Source organism: Callithrix jacchus, chromosome 19 (genome assembly GCF_049354715.1).
Source record: "Callithrix jacchus isolate 240 chromosome 19, calJac240_pri, whole genome shotgun sequence".
NCBI lineage: Eukaryota > Metazoa > Chordata > Mammalia > Primates > Cebidae > Callithrix > Callithrix jacchus.
This window is the reverse complement of record NC_133520.1, coordinates 27,757,500-27,778,058: the sequence shown is the minus strand read 5'-3', so window position 1 is coordinate 27,778,058 and position 20,559 is coordinate 27,757,500. Positions and strand designations below refer to the sequence as shown.

Sequence of the window (20,559 nt, the reverse complement as noted above, 5' to 3'; positions counted from 1 at the left end):
ATCATGTCTGCCTAACTCAGTGCCTGGTACATGGTAAACAAAGATCCAATGAATTTTTTAAAATGTTATTTAAAAAAAAATTCTAGTGTCTAGCCTTTTCCAGAAAGTACTCCCAGATTTCAAATCTCCCCTCAAGTTTAGTACTTGATTCTGCACTAGTAATCATTATTTACTCCTTGTACATGCTTTGAAAAACTTCAGCTTTCTCTGGGCCACTCTTAATTTCTGTGATAGCCATCCCTCCCAAAAACAAATAGGTTTTCAGTTTACCTACATTCACTATCTACATTCATTCTGAAATTTGGTAAAAATTTGGGCTTTGAGAAAATTTAGGCTTTAGATTTCAAAAGATTCAGTTGAGTCCTAATTTTACCATTTACTTTTTTTCTTTTCTTTTTTATTTATTTTATTTTATTATTATTATTTTTTTTTTTTGAGAAAATCTCACTCTGTTGCCCAGGATGGAGTACACTGACCTGCTCTCAGCTCACTGCAACCTCCAGCTCCTGGGTTCAAGTGATTCTCATGCCTCAGCCTCCCAAGTAGCTGGGACTATAGGTATGTAACACCACACCCAGCTAATTTTTGTATTTTTAGTAGAGATGGGGTTTCAACACGCTGGCCAGACGGATCTTGGACTCCTGATCCCCGGTGACCACCTGCCTTGGCCTCCCAAAGTGCTGGGATTACAGGCACGAGCCACTGTGCCTGGCCCAGCCATTTACTTGATATGGGATCTTGAGTTCAGTAATTAACTTCTCTGAGTTTTAGTTTCTTCATATTCCACAAATGTGCTGCCTACACCTACTCTGACCTCAACTTCCTCCACTTCCCGCAGGCCACTATGTTCCAAACACCCAACTCTTGCTTTTGCTAGAACATGCCAGGTTCAGACCTTTTGGCCTGTGCACTAGAGGCCTTCTGCCTCTAATGTTCCTCCCCTTAACTGGATGAATGGCTGGCTCTTTCCATTCAGATCTCAGTTAAATGTAACCTCAAACTTTCCCTGATCGCCCAATCACTCACTGTAGGTTAATTCTCTAGAGAGCAATTACTACTATCCCATAATATTATGTTTATCTTCCTCCTCTCACTATAAGGTACCTCAAGGAGAGCAAGACACTTATCTGTCCTGTGTCACTAGTACCTGAAACACAGCACGCACTCAAATATTTACCAAAAGAATGCACACAAGTACCTACACAGAGCCTTGCCTTCAAAGAAGGTACCAATTAAAAGTTAGCTCCCTCCGGCCCTCCACATTATTACCAAACGTGGTAAGTATGGTACAGCATTCCTGAGCTTAAATTATCACCTCCACTCCTCCCATTACCCTATAGGCCAAAGCACGTCTTCTGAGCTCCAGATCGTTATAAGCCAACAGCCTACTCAGCTCTTCACTCAGGTGTCACAAAGACACCTAACTCAAAATGGAAGCCAGGTTTCTCAGTGAGCAGGGAAGTTACAAACATGGAAAAAGGAAAGACTAGAATGAACTCTGTGGCGCTGGTTGGAATGGGAAGTGTCAGTATAAATACATGATGTTTCAGATATATATCTCTTTATATACATGGATAGCAAAAGAAATAGATTTAGCTATACATTATGTATATATGTGTATGTTTGCTATCTGTCTGCTACATAACACTGTTAGCAATAAGCCTAGCAGCTATATCTTGGTTTCTAATACCTTTGCCACCAAAAGCAACAGGGGTCCTTGAAGAAATGTTTCCAGGGCTGGAGCATGGAAAGTACAAGATATGATTAGAACATCTTTTCTGTGTGTATGTGCTGGAAAGTAAGGAAATTATAACAAATAATGGAGCCATGTCAAAAGAATACAGGATCCAGATGGAAGGCGATGCCACTGGCTGAAACTGGGAAAATGTGAGCCTCAGAATAAATAATAAGAATTATAACCCACGGAATAAAACTCACCTCAATGAGTCCACCCTGATACAAATAAATAATAAATTAAAAAGGAAGCTCTTTCTTGTGGTAGAATACCATCTAATAAAAGGGGGAAAAAAGGATAGTAATAACAGCAATAATTGGTTCAGGCAAGAATCATTACTGTATTCTAAAATGGTAGGTAACAGTTTAATGAACAGGATATTTTGAATTATCTCCCTACAAACTACTTACTAATTTAAAGTGGAAAAATAATTTTATAGGGGAGAAAACTGGCAGCTACTACTTAGCCCAAGTGATCAAAGTTAACATCACCTATATTGGAACAAACATATGTGTCCCCTGATACGACTTACTGAGAATACAACATCTCTTCTGCAGTAGTCTATCAGGCTTCTATAACTTGAACCTATTCCAACTTGAATAAATAAGCCTTAAACAAATCCAAATTTAGAGACATTCTATAAAATAACAGGCCTATTGTTTTATAAGAAGTACATTTTAATAAAGGGAAAAAAATCAACACAATGCTCAGACATTTTGCAGGTACTGGGAAGGAAGACTTCCCATGCCTCCCCTGCCTTCCTGGCACCACTATGTAATAAGGAGTATGTCAAGTTGTTCTGATCTTGGAAGACATGGAGGGTAAGGAGACTTTCATTTGTCTGAGTATCTTTGTTCTGGGGCTGCCTGGCTGCCAAGTGGTTTGTCTTTGGGTACCTCTCAGGCACCCTTGCCCGTCTCCTGGGGAATGCAGGGCTGGTGCGATACAGAGGCAACAGGGCACATCTGCTGACAGAGAGACGGCTGGTGGTTGTGGTAGTGGCAGTGACAGCAAGAGCAGTACAGGAGTGGGTCTGTCAGAGGTGAGCAGGGGCAAGTGAATGGAAGAGAGAGGTTAAGGGAAGCAGGAAAGAGGGAAGAAGGCCAAAGGTAGGGTAGCACCAGTGAGCAGAAGTAGCAGGGGTTTAGGAGATGGTCTCCAGTCCCTGGATCTCCATCAGCTCTTGTCTGAGGGCAGGACTCTGTGTAATTTGCTGTTCTTCCTACTGTCTAGGTATTCCTATCAATACCAGTACCCATGTAAGGACCTCATCATTGTCCTAGTCATTTAGACCAAGGATGGAGGGGGATTATCTGCTAAATCAGGGCCCAAAACTCCAGAATAGAGAAGAGGAACACACAGAAGGAGGTACCCAGTCAGCTTCTGCAGAGAACTGGCTGCCTATACCAGACACACAAGGCAAAATTTTGGCAAGAGCTAAGACAATGCCTAAGGAAGGGGCTTAAAATCCAGCCAGCATACAACTAAGGGTGCTTTTTTTTTTTTTTTTTTGAGATGGAGTTTTACTTCCGTTGCCCAGGCTGGAGTGCAGTGGCACAATCTCAGCTCACTGTAACCTCCACCCACCAAGTTCGAGCAATTCTCTTGCCTCAGCCTACCAAGTAGCTGGGACTACAGGCACACACCTCTGGCTAATTTTTTGTATTTTTTAGTAGAGACGGGGTTTCACCATGTTGGCCAGGGTGGTCTCCAACTCCTAACCTCAAGTGATCACCTGCCTCAGCCTTCCAAAGTGCTAGGATTACTAGCATGAGCCACCACGCTCAGGCTGGTGCTTTATCTTCAAAAGTGTTAGTATCATGAAAGACACAGACTGAAGAACTAGCCCAGGTTAAAGGAGACTTAAGAGACATGACAACTAAATATGAAGCATGATCCTGAATTGGGAAACAAAATAGCAATAATGGAAATCAAAACAACTAGCAAATCTGAATATGGGCTGTGAATTAGATAAGGATATCACATCAAGGTTAAATTTACCAATTTTTAACTGAGATTATGTTCAGGAACTATCCTTCATTTTAGGAGATACACAGTGAAGGAGTGTGGGGTACACTATCTCTAACATATTCTAAAAGGGTTCAGAAATATTATATATATTTATATCCTATATATATGCACACACACATACACATATGTTATATATACATTGCTGGGCACGGCAGCTCATGCCTGTAATCTTAGCACTTTGGGAAGCCGAGGCAGGCAGCTTATTTGAGGTCAGGAGTTTGAGACCAGCCTGGCCAACATGATGAAACCCTGTCTCTACTAAAAATAGAAAAATTAGCTGGGTGTGGTGGCATGTACCTGTAACCCCAGCTACTCAGGAGGCTGAGGCAGGAGAATTGCTTGAACCCACGAGTTGGAGATTGCAGTGAGCTGAGACCGCGCCTCTGCATTCCAGCCTGGTAACAGAGCAAGACTCTGTCTCAAAAAAAAAAAAAAAAAAGGTCAGGTGCAGTGGCTTATGTCTGTAACCCCAGTACTTTGGGAGGCCGAGGTGGATGGACTACCTGACGTCAGGCGTTTCAGACCAGCCTGGCCAACACAGTGAAACCACGTCTCTACTAAAAATACAAAAAAAATTAGCTGGACATTGTGGTGGGTGCCTATAATCCCAGCTACTCAGGAGGCTGAGGCAGAAGAATCACTTGAACCTGGGAGGTGGAGGTTGCAGTGAGCTGAAGTAACACTACTGTACTCCAGCCTAGGCAACAAAGGCAAAACTCCATCTCAAAAAAAAAAGTATATATGTATGTGTGTGTGTGTATATATATATATATATGTACATATATATGTATATGCACACATATACACACATACAGGTATTTGTGTGGGAGGCAGGGAAAAGGAATGAGAGAATAAAACAAATGGGACAAAATATTAACAGTTGGTAAATCTGGGTAAAAAGTATTTGAGAATTCTTTATACTATTCTTACATATTTGAAATTATGTTGAAAAAAGTTACAAAACTTCAAAATGCCCCAAACCAATCTTTTCTCCCAAACTTGATGATCTTTCAGTTCCTTACATCAATAAAGTACACGACTATCCATGGGGTTGCACAAACCAGAAACTTGGAGTCATCATTAATGCCTCTGTCTCCTTCAACTCCTAAAAAAATCCATTACAGAATCCAGTCCAAAGTCTTCCCCTTCTCACAATTTCAAACTCCAGGTTCTGGTTCTCCCTAGTTCAGGCAACCCACACTTTTTAATCTTAATTACTACATTTACTCCGAATTTTGTCTTTCCACATTCACTGCTCCGCGCTCCCAATCATTCTCTACTGTAGCCAGAATTTGCTTATTTCCTAAAAGCAAATTTGGTCACGTCACACATACCACCCCTATTCCCAAGGTTTTCCAATGACTTCTCACTTCTCTAAGGATTAAAATCCTTCCTCTGGCCTCCAAGAATGGAATGATCCTATCCCTGCCAGTCACATTCAGCTCCTGGAAACCATGCTCTCTTTGACTACAGAGCCTCCGTACATTCTGAGCCCTTGCTTTGGAATGCTCTTTCTCCCTTTTCTTAACCCCATTTCAGATTCTCAGAGGCCAGTGATCCATTCAGTTATGGTCTAATTTCACCCCAATAAAGAGAAAGAATATAGCATTTATCCTACTTTCCCTGAACCTCAGTCTAATAAAGTTTTACTTTGGAGACTATTAAATTCTACTATAAAAGATGAGTAAGTTTGTAAAATGTAGGTGAAATGTTTGAAAATATTTTAAGTATATAAAGGAGCCAGTTTTAAAAGTTTGTTAAACATATAATTGACAGAATGTGTTAAATAAAGGTAAGCAGTTAATAGCACACATACATTAACATAGAAAGGGATGGGGAAGACAAGGTATCTAATATTTATGAGGCACCTAGGTATTAAATATTCACAACACACTAAATATACCAAGTACTAAATATTCATGGCATAGTAAATATGCATGACACTAAACAAGTCAATGAACACATGAGCACAATGTTCATGAGTCCTTAATTCAGCTACTCATTGGTGAGGCCACTCTGGCCCATGTGTCCTCTGCCCAAGGAACACAAAGCCCATGGCTATCATCAGGCTTATGGCAAGCTACAGCTGTGGCAGGCTTCCTTGTCCCATGTCTGTCTAATAGAGCAAGTGTGTGTGGCACTGGCCTGTGTCCCTGTGGGCCTCTTTGTTCAAACCTCAGCTCTGGTCCTGGTGATCAAACTATCAACAGAGAAGGTTAATGTACTAGAGAGAGGACATATGAACGGTATATACTGCAGGATTCAGCGAGTGTGGTCCTTCCTCCTTGTTTGCACCTTATCCTAAGTGTTGTAACCCATCCTATCTCTTTCCTCTTGCTTCTCACCATAAACTGATTTAACAAATCACATAATTTGAGCATTTTAAGTTGTACTGTGAACTTTCTGTTTTAGGGTAGTTTTGTATGGCATGTAATTGGAGGCTACCATCGGATCAAGGTGATTTCCCACATAGCACTCAGGGTAATCAAATAATAAAGGGAAATTTATTTTTAAAACAGCATTCCAGCTAATAAATAAAGAAGTCATGATAGAGAGATAACCAGACATTAAGTATCTTGTGGTAGAAGTACAAACCACCTATAACATATACCAAAAAAAGAAAATCAAAAACTAAATGTAATCAATCCTCTAGATCTATCAATTTATAATGAATACAGAGGATAAACATAAACTTGTTAATATAATGGAGCTCCAAACTGTGGGAAACTTTATAGGACAAATACTCTGGTTTCTCTAACAAATAAACTGCAAGGAAGATAAAATGAGATGGAGAAGGAGCCCATACTTTTAAGAAAAAAAAAATCTTCTGGTCATATATACCTGAAAAAGAAAAAAAAACAGCACTGTAAAGAGACATCAACCAGTTGCAAAGTATGGCTTTTGGGTGGATGCTGACTAGAACCAATAAAACTTTAAAATAAAAATACAAAATATTTATAAGACAATCAGAAATATTAGCATTGATGGTATGGATCCTGTGATTACAACAGTACTGTGATAGCTGTGCCATGATTACATTTAGAAAAGGGAGCAGACTTACAGAAATACATACTGATATATGTATAGATGTGATGACATGATGTTTGGAATTTGTTTCAAATAATTGACAGTGGTGGGGGGTGTTTAGAGGTGAATAAATATTGGCCATAAGTTGATGAATGCAGAGGCTGGATGATGGATACATGAAAGATTATTGTTACTGTATATATTTGAGATTTTCTATAATCAATGCTTCTGTCTGTTTAAAGAGAAAGAAAAAAGCAAGAGAAGAGTGTAGAACTTTCATTAGGGAAGAGCTCTGAATGGTGTGGTACCTACCATAGATATGAGACCTAGAAATGTTACAGCCATTTTCTTTCTTTTTGAGATGGAGTCTTACCCTGCAGCCCAGACTGGAGTGCAGTGGCTCATTGCAACCTCCACCTCCTGGGTCCTGATTCAAGCAATTCTCCTGTCTTGGCCTCCAGAGTAGCTGGGATTACAGGCGTGTGTCACCATATCCAGCTAATTTTTGTATTTTTAGTAGAGACGGGGTTTCACCATGTTGGCCAGTCTGCTCTTGAACTCCTGACCTTGTGACTGGCCCATGTCAGCCTCCCAAAGTGCTGGGATCACAGGCGTGAGTCACCACACCTGGCCACTACAGCCATTTTCTACCATGATACTAGATAGCCTGACAATGAAGTCCACACATGAACAAGGGTGCAGCTAAAAGAATCACAGAGAAATGAAGCTATGGCCCTGATCAAATCAAAACCAAAGCCCACCCCACTTGAGGACTTTTTCACAAACAATAAATCCTCGTCTTTTTTCCCTTTTTTTTTTTTAATCTTCTTTACTGTTAGCCAATTTGAGGTGGATTTTCTGTTACTACAAGTGAGGACAGCATAACTGATACAATCTCCTATTTACTTTCAACCTAATCATGTTTCCATCTCTATATTCCCCTCAAAATGTTCTCAGCAAAGTCATCCACAGCTTCCTTCTTGCTAAATCTAACGGATCTCTTTGAGAGTTCTCACATAACCTTTCTCACTACAGCTTATATTCCTTCATCCTCAATGTTCTCTTCCCTTGTCTTCTGAGACTCCACATTGCCCTGGTTTTTGTTTTTTTCTCTCTAATTACTCTATGCCTATCTCCTTTGCTGGCTCGCCTGTCTTGAGTCCTTTCTTTCTCCAAATTCTCCCTCTAAGAGACTGGCAGTCAGCTGGGTAGGATGGCTCACACATGTAATCCCAACACTTTGGGAAGCTGAGGCAGGAGGAGTGCTTGAATCCAGGAGTTTAAGACCAGGTTGGGCAACACAGTAAGACCTCATCTCTACAAAACACTTTCAAAAAAATTAGCCAGGCATGTAGTCCCAGCTACTGAAAAGGCTGAGGCAGGAAGATCACCTGAGACCAGAAATTTGAGGCTGCAGTATGATCACATGACCACACTTGGCCTGGGTGACAGTGAGACCTTATCTCTAAAAAAAAAAAAGTGATGGCCAATCAAGGTGGCTCACGCCTGTAATTCCTGCACTTTGAGAGGGCAAGGCAGGTGGATCACCACGTCAGGAGTTCACAACCAGTCTGACCAATGTGGTGAAAACTCCATCTCTACTAAAAACACAAAAAATTAGCTGGGTGTGGTGGCGAGCGCCTGTAATCCCAGCAACTTGGGAGTCTGAGACAAGAGAATTGCTTGAACCCAGGAGGTGGAAGTTGCAGTGAGCCAAGATCATGCCACCACACTCCAGCCTAGGTGACAGAGCAACACTCCGTCTAGAAAAAACAAAACAAACAAGTGACCTGTGACTTGTAGTTATCTACTTTTAAAATTTTAACTACCACCTATAGTTCTCATCCCTGAAGTCTTCTAAGCTCCATACATGAATTTCCACAGGCCTAATGCACACACCACCATTTTATGTGTTCCTCAAACTCAATAGGGTTCTTTGCCCCCTTTCTGTTAAACACCTACACTGGCCCTCTTCCGTTGCTCCCTTTCTCATAAAACAGAATCAATCTTAACACTTCCCAAGATCTCACCTTTTCTTCCACATATCCAATCAATCACCAAGCCTTATCCTTTACATTCTTCCACTTCTTTCCATACGCACTGCTACCATCACATTCAAGACGCCATCATCTCTCACCTGAACCATAACAACTTCCCAACTGGTTTCCTCCTCATAACTCTTGGCCCTCCTCCAATTTATTTTCCATGGTTTCCAAGACATCTTTTTTAAAATTGTGGTAAAATATACATTACATAAACTTTACTATTTTAGCCATTTTTAAGTGTATTCCAAGAGATTTTCTAAAAACAAATCTTCTGGTGATATCATCTTGCTTGAAATAGAAACTGAGTGGCTCTGGGTCCAGGTGGGAAGGAGACTTCTCACAAGGTCTACTCTTTTATACCTTTGAGTTTTGAATCTGTACCTGTATACATATTTTAAAAATATTTTTAACTCTAAATAAATTTTCAAGAATCTATAATCAAGACCTCTACCATCTATTTTTTAAAGGGTAGATAACAGAAAATATTTCTGCTGTTTCAAAATCTGATACAAGACAAATTTCTAGAAAACATGTAAATTAGAAAGTAAGTTTACATGGCCAGCAATCTATTTTAACGTTATCATTGCCCAGGCACAATGGCTCACAGCTGTGATCCCAGCACTTTTGAGAGACTGAGAGAGGCGGATCACTTGACTCCAGAAGTTCGAGATCAGCCTGGCCAACCTCATCTCTAATAAAAATCCAGGAAGAGTATAACACATAGGTTAAGATACACATCTCAGTATCACAAAGGCTTAGACTCTAATTTTGTTTCCACTGCTTACAAGCTGTATGATCAAGGGCAAATTAGTTAACGCCTTTAAATCTGTCTCATTGTTTATTTTAAAAAGGGCAAACTATCATATATTTTCTAAATTCTTATTTTCAACTTGAATCTTTGTGAAATTGGTATGTCTTATAATTAATTTGTACTTCAGTGCACCAAAAAAAAAAAAAAAAAACCCTTCTTGGATCACAATAGTGTGTCTTATAGTATTTATAGCAGTGATTCTCAACCAGGGCTCCTTTTGTTCCCTAGGAGACATCTGGAGATGTCTGGAGACATTTTAGGTTGTCACAACCAGGGTAGGAGTAGGTGTAGAGGTAGGGAATACTATTAGCATCTAGTGGGTAAAGGCCACAGATGCTGCTAAAATCCCATAATGCACAGGACAGACCCCAACAACAAAGAATTATCTGGCCAATAGTTTTGCAGTTGAGAAACCCTGTTTTAGAGTCTTAGAACAAATAAAAAATAATTACCTACTTAATAGACTCATTCTCAGAATTAAAAGAAATAACACATATAAAATGCCTAGAAAAATATTTAGCACAAAGTACATGTTTAATAAACTTAATGGTTTCTCTTCCTTTTTAATCCAATGTGCTTAGGATAATTTAACTACTAAATAAATGCCAAATTCCTTCACCTCACCCTTCACACAATTCTGTCCTAGTTTGTCTTTTAAGCTGGCTCTCTCACTCTTCATTACATAAACCTCATCCAAATCAGTCTGGTCTACGTTGCTTCACTGGCACTATCTGGGGTTCACAACTCCATACCTACACACAAGCCATTTCCTCCATCTACAATGCCTACTTTCCATTCAGCCTGACTCTCCTCAGGATATAGCTTAAATGCCACCTCCACTAGAGAGGTCTTCCTTCACAGACCACTGATGAGGCTCGAAGTGACCTCCCCACTGCCACTCCACTGCATCATACCCATACCAATCTCCCTCTGACTGTCATATTTCCAATGACATGCCTCTTATCTTACTTCTGAACTCTACTATAGCTATACATTTATCATACCTTCCCTACTAAAGCATAAACTCTTAAAGGCATAGCTTAAACACACCGACACTGTTGAATCAGACCATTCTCCTAAACTTTCTCCTTCCAGGGCTTCGGTGTTACTACATTTTCTTCTCTGTCAACGGCATCACAATTCATCCTGGCAGTCCCCAAATCTCAAAATCTCAGGTAACCTCATACTTCTTAAAACCTCAGGTGACCTCGTCTTCTTATAGATTCCCTTTTCATTTAAACTACTTCCCATGTACCCAGTCACTTAGATATACTAGAGAGTAAATCTCTGCAACATTTTTTCTATCATTTGCCTCCTTTCCATTTTTTTGACTTCTACCCATAGAGCACAGTAGTTACGAGTACAGACTGAAGTCAAATTCCCTGGGTTCAGATCCCAGCTCCATCAGTTGCATAACTATGGGAGAGTTCCTAAGGCCCTGGGCCTCACTTTCCTCCTCAGTAAAATTGGAATGCGCAGTTTCACCTCATAAGACTGTTGTAAGGATTAAAATGATACAGTATGGGTAAAGTGCTTGAGACACAGTAAGAGCTCAACAAATATTAGCAGCTTTATTTTATTTTCCTTTATTTTTTGAGACGAGGTCTCGCTCTTGTCACCCAGGCTGGAGTACGACAGCACAATCTCGGCTCACTGCAACCTCCGCCTCCCAGATTCAAGCGATTTTCCTACCTCAGCCTCCTGAGTAGCTGGAATTACAGGTGCTTGCCACCACGCCCAGCTTATTTTTGTAACTTTAGGAGAGATGGGGTTTCACCATGTTGGTCAGGCTCGCCTCGAACTCCTGACCTCAGGTGATCAACCCGCCTCGGCCTCCCAAAGTGCTGGGATTACAGGCGTGAGCCACCACGCCCGGCGTATATTAGCAGCTTTATTATCATACCCCCTCCTACTTCAAGACTTGATGAACTCTCTTTTTGTTCCATATTGGTTTTTTAAATTCTTCTATTGACTACAAAGTCAACGACAAAGGACCTCATCTCTTGCCCAGACTCCTGCAATAATGTCCCAAACGGATCCCTCTGCTGCTGGTCTGTCTTAACCACAATGCTACCCACTGCTCTCAACAATCTTCATGTATGCACAAGAGTCAGACCTTATATAGGACTCTGACAGCAAGATCTGTTAAGACAGACAACTGTAACAAGGTATATTTATAATAGGAAATATTGCATACCACTAAACTAGGATAAAAAGGGGAATAATAGTTGAGAAGACTGAAGTGATAAACTGACACTAGGAAATGGGCTTTGAATTCCAAATTCAAGACTTTAGCAACAGTGTCACAAGAGGTTTTTCACCTATCATTTCCTCCAAAGGAATTAAAGGAACAGAACATTTAAAGAAAATTCAGTAAAATCTTTGTTTAAATGGGTTAAGCTCTTCAAATATAGAAAAAACACAAATAGTTGAACTTCTTCCTCCTTTGCAATTCAGATGATCTATTTACTGTTTCAAATTCATCTATAAAAATTTATTCTTCATTTAATCAAACATTTAATGTATCTGCATTCTTCCACAAAATAAACTATTAAAATTTGGGCTACTTGTAATACTACTGTAAAGAGAAGAAAATGATTCAAAGCTCTTGACGTAGGACTTCAAATTACATAAATACTCCATATCTGCTTTCTAGTTTTAAGTTCAATTACTTCATTCTATGTTCACAACTTATTTATAGTCATTTAAAAGTTATCATTTTAAATGACTTTTACAATATATGATTATAAAACTGACTACTTTTTCAGTACATCAAAAATTAGAAAGTTTCTAACAGAAAACACCAAAGCAGTGCCTGAAGACCCTGTATGTCATTGCTGAAGGAGTGATGTTAGTAAACCATACTTGAAAGCTGGGCTAATGTTTTGATTAACTGAGTATCTTTAGGTAATATCTTTGAAATATACTGTCTGTTAACCTTTCCTGCACAAGAGTATCTGCAGAAAATAAATAATATTTACATCCAAAAAAATAAAAATTCCTAATGTTTTCTATTCTACATACAAATTTATGTTTTGAAAGACTGTTGTAAACAAAATGTACAAACATAACATTCTAAATAATGTACTAATACATTGTTACTAAGTCACTTAAGGTCTTTTAAACTTGTTTTTTCATCCCATGTGAATATGGTCTTTTCATCCATTCCAACTGCTGCTAAGGCAAAGGTAATAACCAACAATATCATCTAAAACATCTGAAAATGAATTAAGATCTGTACAATTTTTAAAGAAAAAGATGTTAAAGATCAATATGTACTATGTGCATTTTTCATACTTGCAGATAAAAGGGTTACTCTGCAGGATGATATAGAGTAATAAGCAAAGACTTCAGAGGCAAACAAGCCGAATACATCACTTGCCAGATGTTTAATCTCATGCAAATTAATCTGTGAGCCAGTTACCTTATCTGCAAAATGAGAACAGTATCTACAGGGTTGCTGCAGGAATAAATGAAGTAATGTATTCAGAGTGCTGGGTATGTAACAGGAGTGTCTCACCTCCACCAATATCTTATTACCCTCTGGAGTCAGACCTCAAATCAAAACTCATCTCTGCCACTTACTAACACTGTGATAGTAGGAAAGTCAACCTATGCACTGACTTCCTCATATTTTTTAAATGGGGAACACACTACCTACATCAGAGAGTTGTTATGCATCCCTAATGTACAACTTAATGCAAAGCATCCAGCAGGGTGCCTGGCAGACATCAGATTCCACTGATACTAGATTCCCTTCATTTCCTTTCTTCTTCAGGTGTGTTCAATGTGTTCAAGTGGTCCACAATCTACCAACCCGCCTGACACATATCCAGAAAGTAGGCCATTTTCTAGTCCTTTGTGTATGCACAACAAAATTTTGACATCTGTACTATAAGTGTCCTCTCAGTTCCAGATGGAAAGAAAATACTTCTCTTAATCCCTTTGCCTTCCACTTCATACATGCTACCTTTCCACATAGGTGACTATGTAAATTTCCCTCTTTCCGTGTTTTCTAAGCACTTAAATAGCCTTCATTTGCCATCTAAATAGATACTAGCTTCAGTGTGCTGCTTAAGTTAAAACCAAAACACATACTGCTTATGTCAGTGGTGCCAGAATGTTTTCACAAAAAGGCAGTAACACTTTGTGCTTCTTCCTATGAGTTACACTAGACATTTAATTTAAAAGAGATGTTTAAAATTTAAATTATTTGAAAAGGATTTATTACATTTATTCCTGATGCCAATTTAAAATCAAAGCATGAAAATTCAAGTAAAATTAAGGCTGCCATAAACATAAAATCACATCAATGTGAAGTTTCCCCAAAAACAAATTCAAATAATTTTCCAAACACTGAGATTAATCTGCTATTTAACTAGGATGTGTAGGTCCTGAAAATACTCAGTTGTGTGTAAGTCTGAGCAGTAAAACCGAACTAAACCATTTACCAAAACATTAATTACATAGTCCTAAAATTGGAAATTAGCCACCCTCCCCACAGAAAAACCTATATTTAACATCTGGAAGTTTGTGAGTACTAAGGAACTTTTCAACAAATATTTCATGTATCTAAAATTCATTAACAAGGGATAGAAATCTTGGAAAATTACTCTTAAAAGTTACCAAATTACAGGAGCATCTTCCAATGAAAAGCAGCTCTCTAATTTTTGCAGCATTTCACAACATGGGCTCCTAAAGCAACACTAAAGAATCACAACGGGAGGCCCTTTTCCTGTTATTTTGCAAAGACGGGGTTATGGAGGGAGTGCTTAACTGCTACTGTACTATTCAATTTCTGTGTCAACAGCACATGCCTTCAAAAAACTCTTCTATTAAAAAATTACCTAAGTAGGGAATTTTTGTTTCTTTTAATTTATGAAGCCAAAATACATTTGGAAAAAAGACCATGCCTCACTGATAATATGAAATGAAAATAGCACCCTACGGTCAGCAAACTAAACATCGGTTTTAAATAACTGATTTAGTAAGAACCTAAAATGTGTGCAGAAGGCTGATACAGCTTTAACGAGTAACAGCAAAAATTAATACTGCACTCGACACAGGCCACCTTATATCCGACAGAGCCTGAACAGCAGCCATCATTACAAATGTCAAAATCAATATAGTACTAGGCACCATCCACCTTCTTGCAATAATAAAGAAACCAACTCAGAATTCTTGGTGGTGTAATCACAATTATGACTGAGGCAGAAATGTATGCAGCACAATGAAGAAAATACAACTCTATTAAAACCACTCTATGTAAAAACATGATAAAATTGCTCACTGGGGCGGGGAAGGGAACACTTTTGCTATCCAATAAAAGGAATCTGGCCAAATCCCACCTGACCATTCACGGGCCCTTCAGTGAAGACCAAACCTGCTTTCCTTATTTCTCCTTTCTTTCTCCTCTTCCCAGCCTCCCATCATCTCCCTGTACCTGCACGAGAAGACCCGCACGGAGAGGGATTCGAGAATCGGGAACAAAAACCGGGATGTGGACCACATCAGGAGGAAGAGGGGGAGAGAAGGGGTGACACCACTAACCTGTCCCAAAGGCTTTGGCCACCAGCCAGGCCAGATTGCAGGCGATTTTGGCCCTGGTGAAATCATAGTGGTCAAAGGGCTTGATGGCTGGAACAATGAACGTCTTTCTCATCTCCCTGGGGTCTGCAGCATCCCCCATCTTTCACGGCGGTTCCTCGGGATGTCCAGGCCCTAACCTTCACATGGCGTGGCCTCGACGCCGCAGGGGTCGGGAGGGAGGGAGAGGCAAGCTCAAACCATCGGGGCCCGGGCGAGGTCCGCCCGGGCGCCGACGGGGGAGGAGAAGCTCAGCTGTCCGCGCCGTGCGCCTGCCGCCTCCCGCGGGAGCCGCCGCCGCCGCCGCTCCCGGGCATAGGAATGTGGCGGCGCCGTCTCCGTCCGTCCGTCCGTCGGTCCGCCCCGCGCCCGCGCCCCTCCGAGCCACCCGCCCCGCGAGCGCGCGTGTGAGCGAGGCCGCCTCCCCTTTGTCTCGGTTTAGTCACACGGGCTTGGGGGAGGGTGGAGGATGGAAGGGCCCGGAATTTTAAGGGAGGTGGGGGGAGCCTTCAACAATCACGTTGTGGAAAATGTCCCCGCCATCGCGCAGCCCGCAAGCCCTCGCCTCCCTCTCCCCTTCCCTCGGAGCGGGGGACCCCTCACGCCCCGGGTGGGCGGAGGGACAAGCAAGACAAGCGGGGAGCGCGGGGCGGGGTGGCCCACCCAGCGCAGCCCGGCCGGGACCCGCGGGAGACGCAGCGGCGGAAAACGTCAAAATCACTGCGGCTCGCAGGCCGCCGCCGGCCCGTCCCCTCCTCTGCGCTCCCTCCCGTCGCCGTCTCCTCCTTCCTCTGCCGTCGCCGCCGCCGCCGCCGCCGCTTCCCGGGCTTCCTCCCTTGCTGACGGCGAAGGCGGTGGCCTGGGAGAGGCCGCGAATCCCAAGCTCTCAGTTCCTGTCTTATCACATCTGCCCTTGTAATTTTTTCCTGCCCTCCTTTCTGACGCCCGCTGGGTCGTTCCCCCTCAGCCGCCGCCGCCGCCGCTGCGGTTTTCCGGCTGCGGCACTGAACCTAGGAGCAAATGCGGGGACTGAGCATGCGCCCTCGCGCGGCTCCGACCCCCGCCCCCGCCCTCGCCCCGCTTCCCTCCCGCCGCCGGCCCACTGAGCATGCCCAGCCTCGCTCCCCGCCCGCGCCCGGGATTCGGGGCGGCTGCCTTTTAATCATCGCTCTGGAGTACTCGCTTCAGTGGACATCCTCCACCTCCCTGGCCTTTGGCTGCTGCTGCCTACACTGCTGAGAGAGGAAAGGGAAGGAAGGGAGAAGAGACAGAGAGGCCTGGCAATAGCTTTCATATTCAACTTACGCAGTGCTTCAGCGAAGAGAGTTGATATTTATTTAAAATGCTCATTATGTGACACGAGCTTTGCAGCGAACTTGACCTGCACCATCTCATTTAGCCCTCGCAATAACCGGAGGGGTACATGTCATTGCTGATTGTCCACGGAAGAGAGGTGAAGTGAGTTGAGTGGTCGTACATGGAACTCATACAAGGAACTTAACCAGGATTGAGGATCTGTGGAGGCTCCAAACCTGTGTTAATTTCATGATACCGAGATACTTCTTAACTCAATGCTCTCCACTTAAATTTTATCTCTAAGTGAGAGTGCACACATCCATCAATTCGCTCAGAAAAAAGCATAAATTCTTGGCCGGGCGCGGTGGCTCACACCTGGAATCTCAGCACTTTGGGAGGCCGCGGCGGGTTGATCACCTGAGGTCGAGAGTTTGAGACCAGCCTGACCAACATGGAGAAATCCTGTCTTTACTTAAAATGCAAAACTAGCCGAGCGTGGTGGTGCATGCCATGCCTGTAATCCCAGCTGCTCCGGAGGCTGAGGCAAGAGAATCGCTTGAACTCGGGAGGTGGAGGTTGCAGTGAGCAGAGATCCTGCCATTGCACTCCAGCCTGAACAGCAAGAGCAAAACTTTGTCTCCAAAAAAAAAAAAGAGCGTAAATTATTTCACAAAGCAAGCTGGCATCCTTTGTGATCTGGCATCTACAAGCCTTTATAGCTTCATTTTGTCAGAACTGCTTTTTTCTTCTTTCAGTGAACATGCCTGCTCGGATCTCTAACTCCTTGCTCAGGGTGGATCCTCTGTCCACCCAGCTTACTCCTACTGTACCTTCGGACTCCACAGTAGTCACTCCCTCCATGAAACCTTCCCTGATAGCTGCTGACAATTTTCCAGTTAGGGCTGTAACAGAGGTGCCTCCCCTATTGTTCCTGGAGCACCCTGTTCTTATTTCTGTCATAGCATTTGTCATTTGTCACATCGTGTGGCAACCATCAGTTACTTGTCTGTTTTTCCCATTAATGATATGATGGCAGGGTATATCTCCAGCACCTGTATGGTGCCCAGCCCCATAGTATAATTGCTCAATTAATGGACTTCGTGTGAATATTATCAAAGTTAACACATATTGGGCTTACTTAAATCAATGGCTCCTCACGTCTCATGTTAATACATTATCTAATTTTATTTTTTAATTATTATTATTACTATTGTTATTGAGATAGAGTTTTGCTCTGTTGCCCAGGCTGGAGAACAGCAGCCAGACCTCAGCCCAGTGCAACTTCTGTCTCCCAGGCTCAAGCAATTCTCCTGCCTCAGCCTCCAGAGTAGCTGGGACTACAGGCGTAAGCCACCATGCCCAGCTAATTTTTGTATTTTTAGTTGAGACAGTTTCACCATGTGGGCCAAGTTGGTGTTGAGCTCCTGACCTCGAGAGATCCACCAGCCTCAGCCTCCCAAAGTGCCGGGATTACAGGCATAAGCCGTCGCACCCAGCCTATTATTATTATTATTATTTTTTGAAACAGGGTATTGCTTTGATGTGCAGGCTAGAATGCAATGGAGAAATCATGGCTCACTGCAGTCTCAACCTTCCAGGCTCAAGCAATCCTCCCACCTCAGCCTCTCATATAGCTGGGACTACAGGTACATATCACTGCACCCAGCTAATTTTGTTTATTTTTTGTAGAGATGGGGTATCCCTGTGTTGTCCAGGCTGGTCTCAAACTCCTGGACTCAATGGATCCTTTCACCTCAGCCTCCCAAAGTGCTAGCGTTATCTAATTTTAATCTTTATAAAATCCTGTATTATCTTCATTATACAGATAAGAAAACTAAGGCTCAGGAAAAAAAAAAATTTTTTTTTTTTGAAACGGAGTCTCGCTCCATCACCCAGGGTGGAATACAGTGGCATGATCCCGGTTCACTACAACCTACGCTTCCCAGGTACAAGCAATTCTCCTGCCTCAGCCTCCTGAGTTGCTGGGACTACAGGTGTGCGCCACCAAACTGGGCTAATTTTGTGTTTTTAGTACAGATGGGGTTTCACCACGTTGGCCAGGCTGGTCTCAAACTCCTGACCTCGTGATCTTCCCACCTCGGCCTCCCAAAGTGCTGGGATTACAGGCATGAGCCACGCGCCCGGCCAAAAATTTTAATTACTCTTATTTTGCACAAATAGTAAAGGCAGATCCAAGATTTGAACCTAGAACTGTCTTACTCCAAAGCCCATGCTTTGAACAGCTAGGGCCTCCCTATTGTTACCAACGCTCAAGGTAGAAACAAGATACACGATGCATGAGAGGAGAGGCTTTCCACCCTACTATTTAAGAGGGCAGCACAGTCAAGAAGCAGGTCCCTTTATTTCTGATTAATTCCTATAAACACTCCTTCCTAAACCTAGTAGGGCACAATAGATAAGGCTTGCTAACAATGTGGGATACAAAAATAATGTGAGAATAATAATATGCCACAGGATGGTGATGTAATTTTTTCAATAATTTAATTAATATTAATAGGGTTTTTCTCATGGGCAAGGTCCTTTGCTATATCACATGGGGGATAATAAAATTAACATATAGATAACAGTTCACAAACTATGTTCATATGATAACTAATTTCCATATCTATTTTATGAAGTAGGCATTATTATTGTCTTCCAATTCTAGATGCAGGACTGAGAATTACAAAGTGGCATGGCCAAGATTTCATGGTTGATTCATATCTGAGTCCAGCTTCAGATTCAAGCACAGGTCTTCTGGCTCCACTCCTCTGGCACTTTTCCAGATCATGGAGGCTAACATGCACATAAATAAATGTATAATACAATGTAAAAGTGGTAAGTGCTGTAAGAGATATAAAGTGCAGTCAGGGGTCAGGCACAGTGGTGTGAGCCATCACGCCTGTAATGCCAGCATTTTGGGGAGGCTGAGGCAGGTGGATCACTTGCAGTCAGGAGTTCAAGACCAGCCCGGGCAACCTGATGAAAATCTGACTCTATTAAAAATACAAAAATTAGCCAATCATGGTGGTGCACACCTGTAATCCCAGCTACTTAGGAGGCCAAGGCACAAGAATCACTTGAGCCCAGGTGGCAGAGATTGCAGTGAGCGAGATCGCAGCACTGCACTTCAGCCTGGGCAACAGAGCAAGATTCTGTCTCAAAAACAAAAGTGCAGACAGACCATATACAGGTGGAGGGATTGGGAAGGTTTCTCGGAGACTTCTGTTGAACCTAATGTTCTCAAATCAACTTTGACTGAATTCTAGAGCACATAAATCATGTTAGGAAAAACCTATAGCCCAGGAAGGTTGAAGAGAGATACTGAATCATTTTACCAGTCATTATAATAATCTGCAAGCCAGTACAAGATTCTCAGGGCCATAAATCATGCCCTAATCACCTTAATGTTGCACGTGACCTAGCACAGTAGTTTGTTCTCAATGGGTGCTGGGTAAAAACTTGTTGGATTTCATTGAAAACTATTTCAACCTAAATGAACAAGAAAGAGAAGGGAACAAAGTAAGTTGTTCCAACTTGTTCCTTGATTCAGTGGTGATACATTTAGTAGAGATGGCATTACTAGAACCCCAACTGGGAAGGAGTACGTTAGGAATAGGAAAAACAAAATACCTCAACAATGAGCAGCTTTTACTTTCAGGGAGGCTGTGAAACAACTTGGGGTCATAGTAGGAGGCTATTATTAAGAAGGAAACACCCTGAGTACAAAGAAGAAGGATTCATTTTCAGGGAGACAGACACTCTAATAGGATGTTCTTTGTGTCACCTTCAGAATGATCCTTTTAAAACCTGGAAATCTCTGCAGAATATCACTGTCAAAAAGAAATGCTCTCCACTTCCCCTTAAGATATCTGACTTTGTTCAAAACAAGACCAAAAACAAAACCCAATGGTTCCCTGGACCTGCTTGTCCAACTGCACAGCTATCCCTCTGCTCTTTATCTCCAGGCCTAGGGGCTCGGTTCATCAAGCCACAGTTACCCTTGTTCCCACATAAACAATCCTCCT

The 20,559-nt window shown here is 42.0% G+C and overlaps 1 protein-coding gene across 6 annotated transcripts in view; it reads right to left on the bottom strand.

Annotated features, from left to right (window-relative positions):
- CAMSAP2 (calmodulin regulated spectrin associated protein family member 2) overlaps positions 1 to 20,559 on the bottom strand; it is a 181,099-nt gene that overhangs the window by 96,436 nt on the left and 64,104 nt on the right. For 4 of the 6 annotated variants that reach the window (XM_035281050.3, XM_017966545.4, XM_017966544.4 and 1 more), the window contains exon 1: positions 15,200 to 16,266. The exons of the other annotated variants lie outside the window; for them this stretch is intronic. In XM_035281050.3, coding sequence (XP_035136941.3) covers positions 15,200 to 15,338 — 139 coding nt within the window. In that variant the 5' untranslated portion in view covers positions 15,339 to 16,266. Of the gene's footprint in view, positions 1 to 15,199; positions 16,267 to 20,559 lie in introns of those variants that run through there. 6 annotated transcript variants of the gene reach the window in all.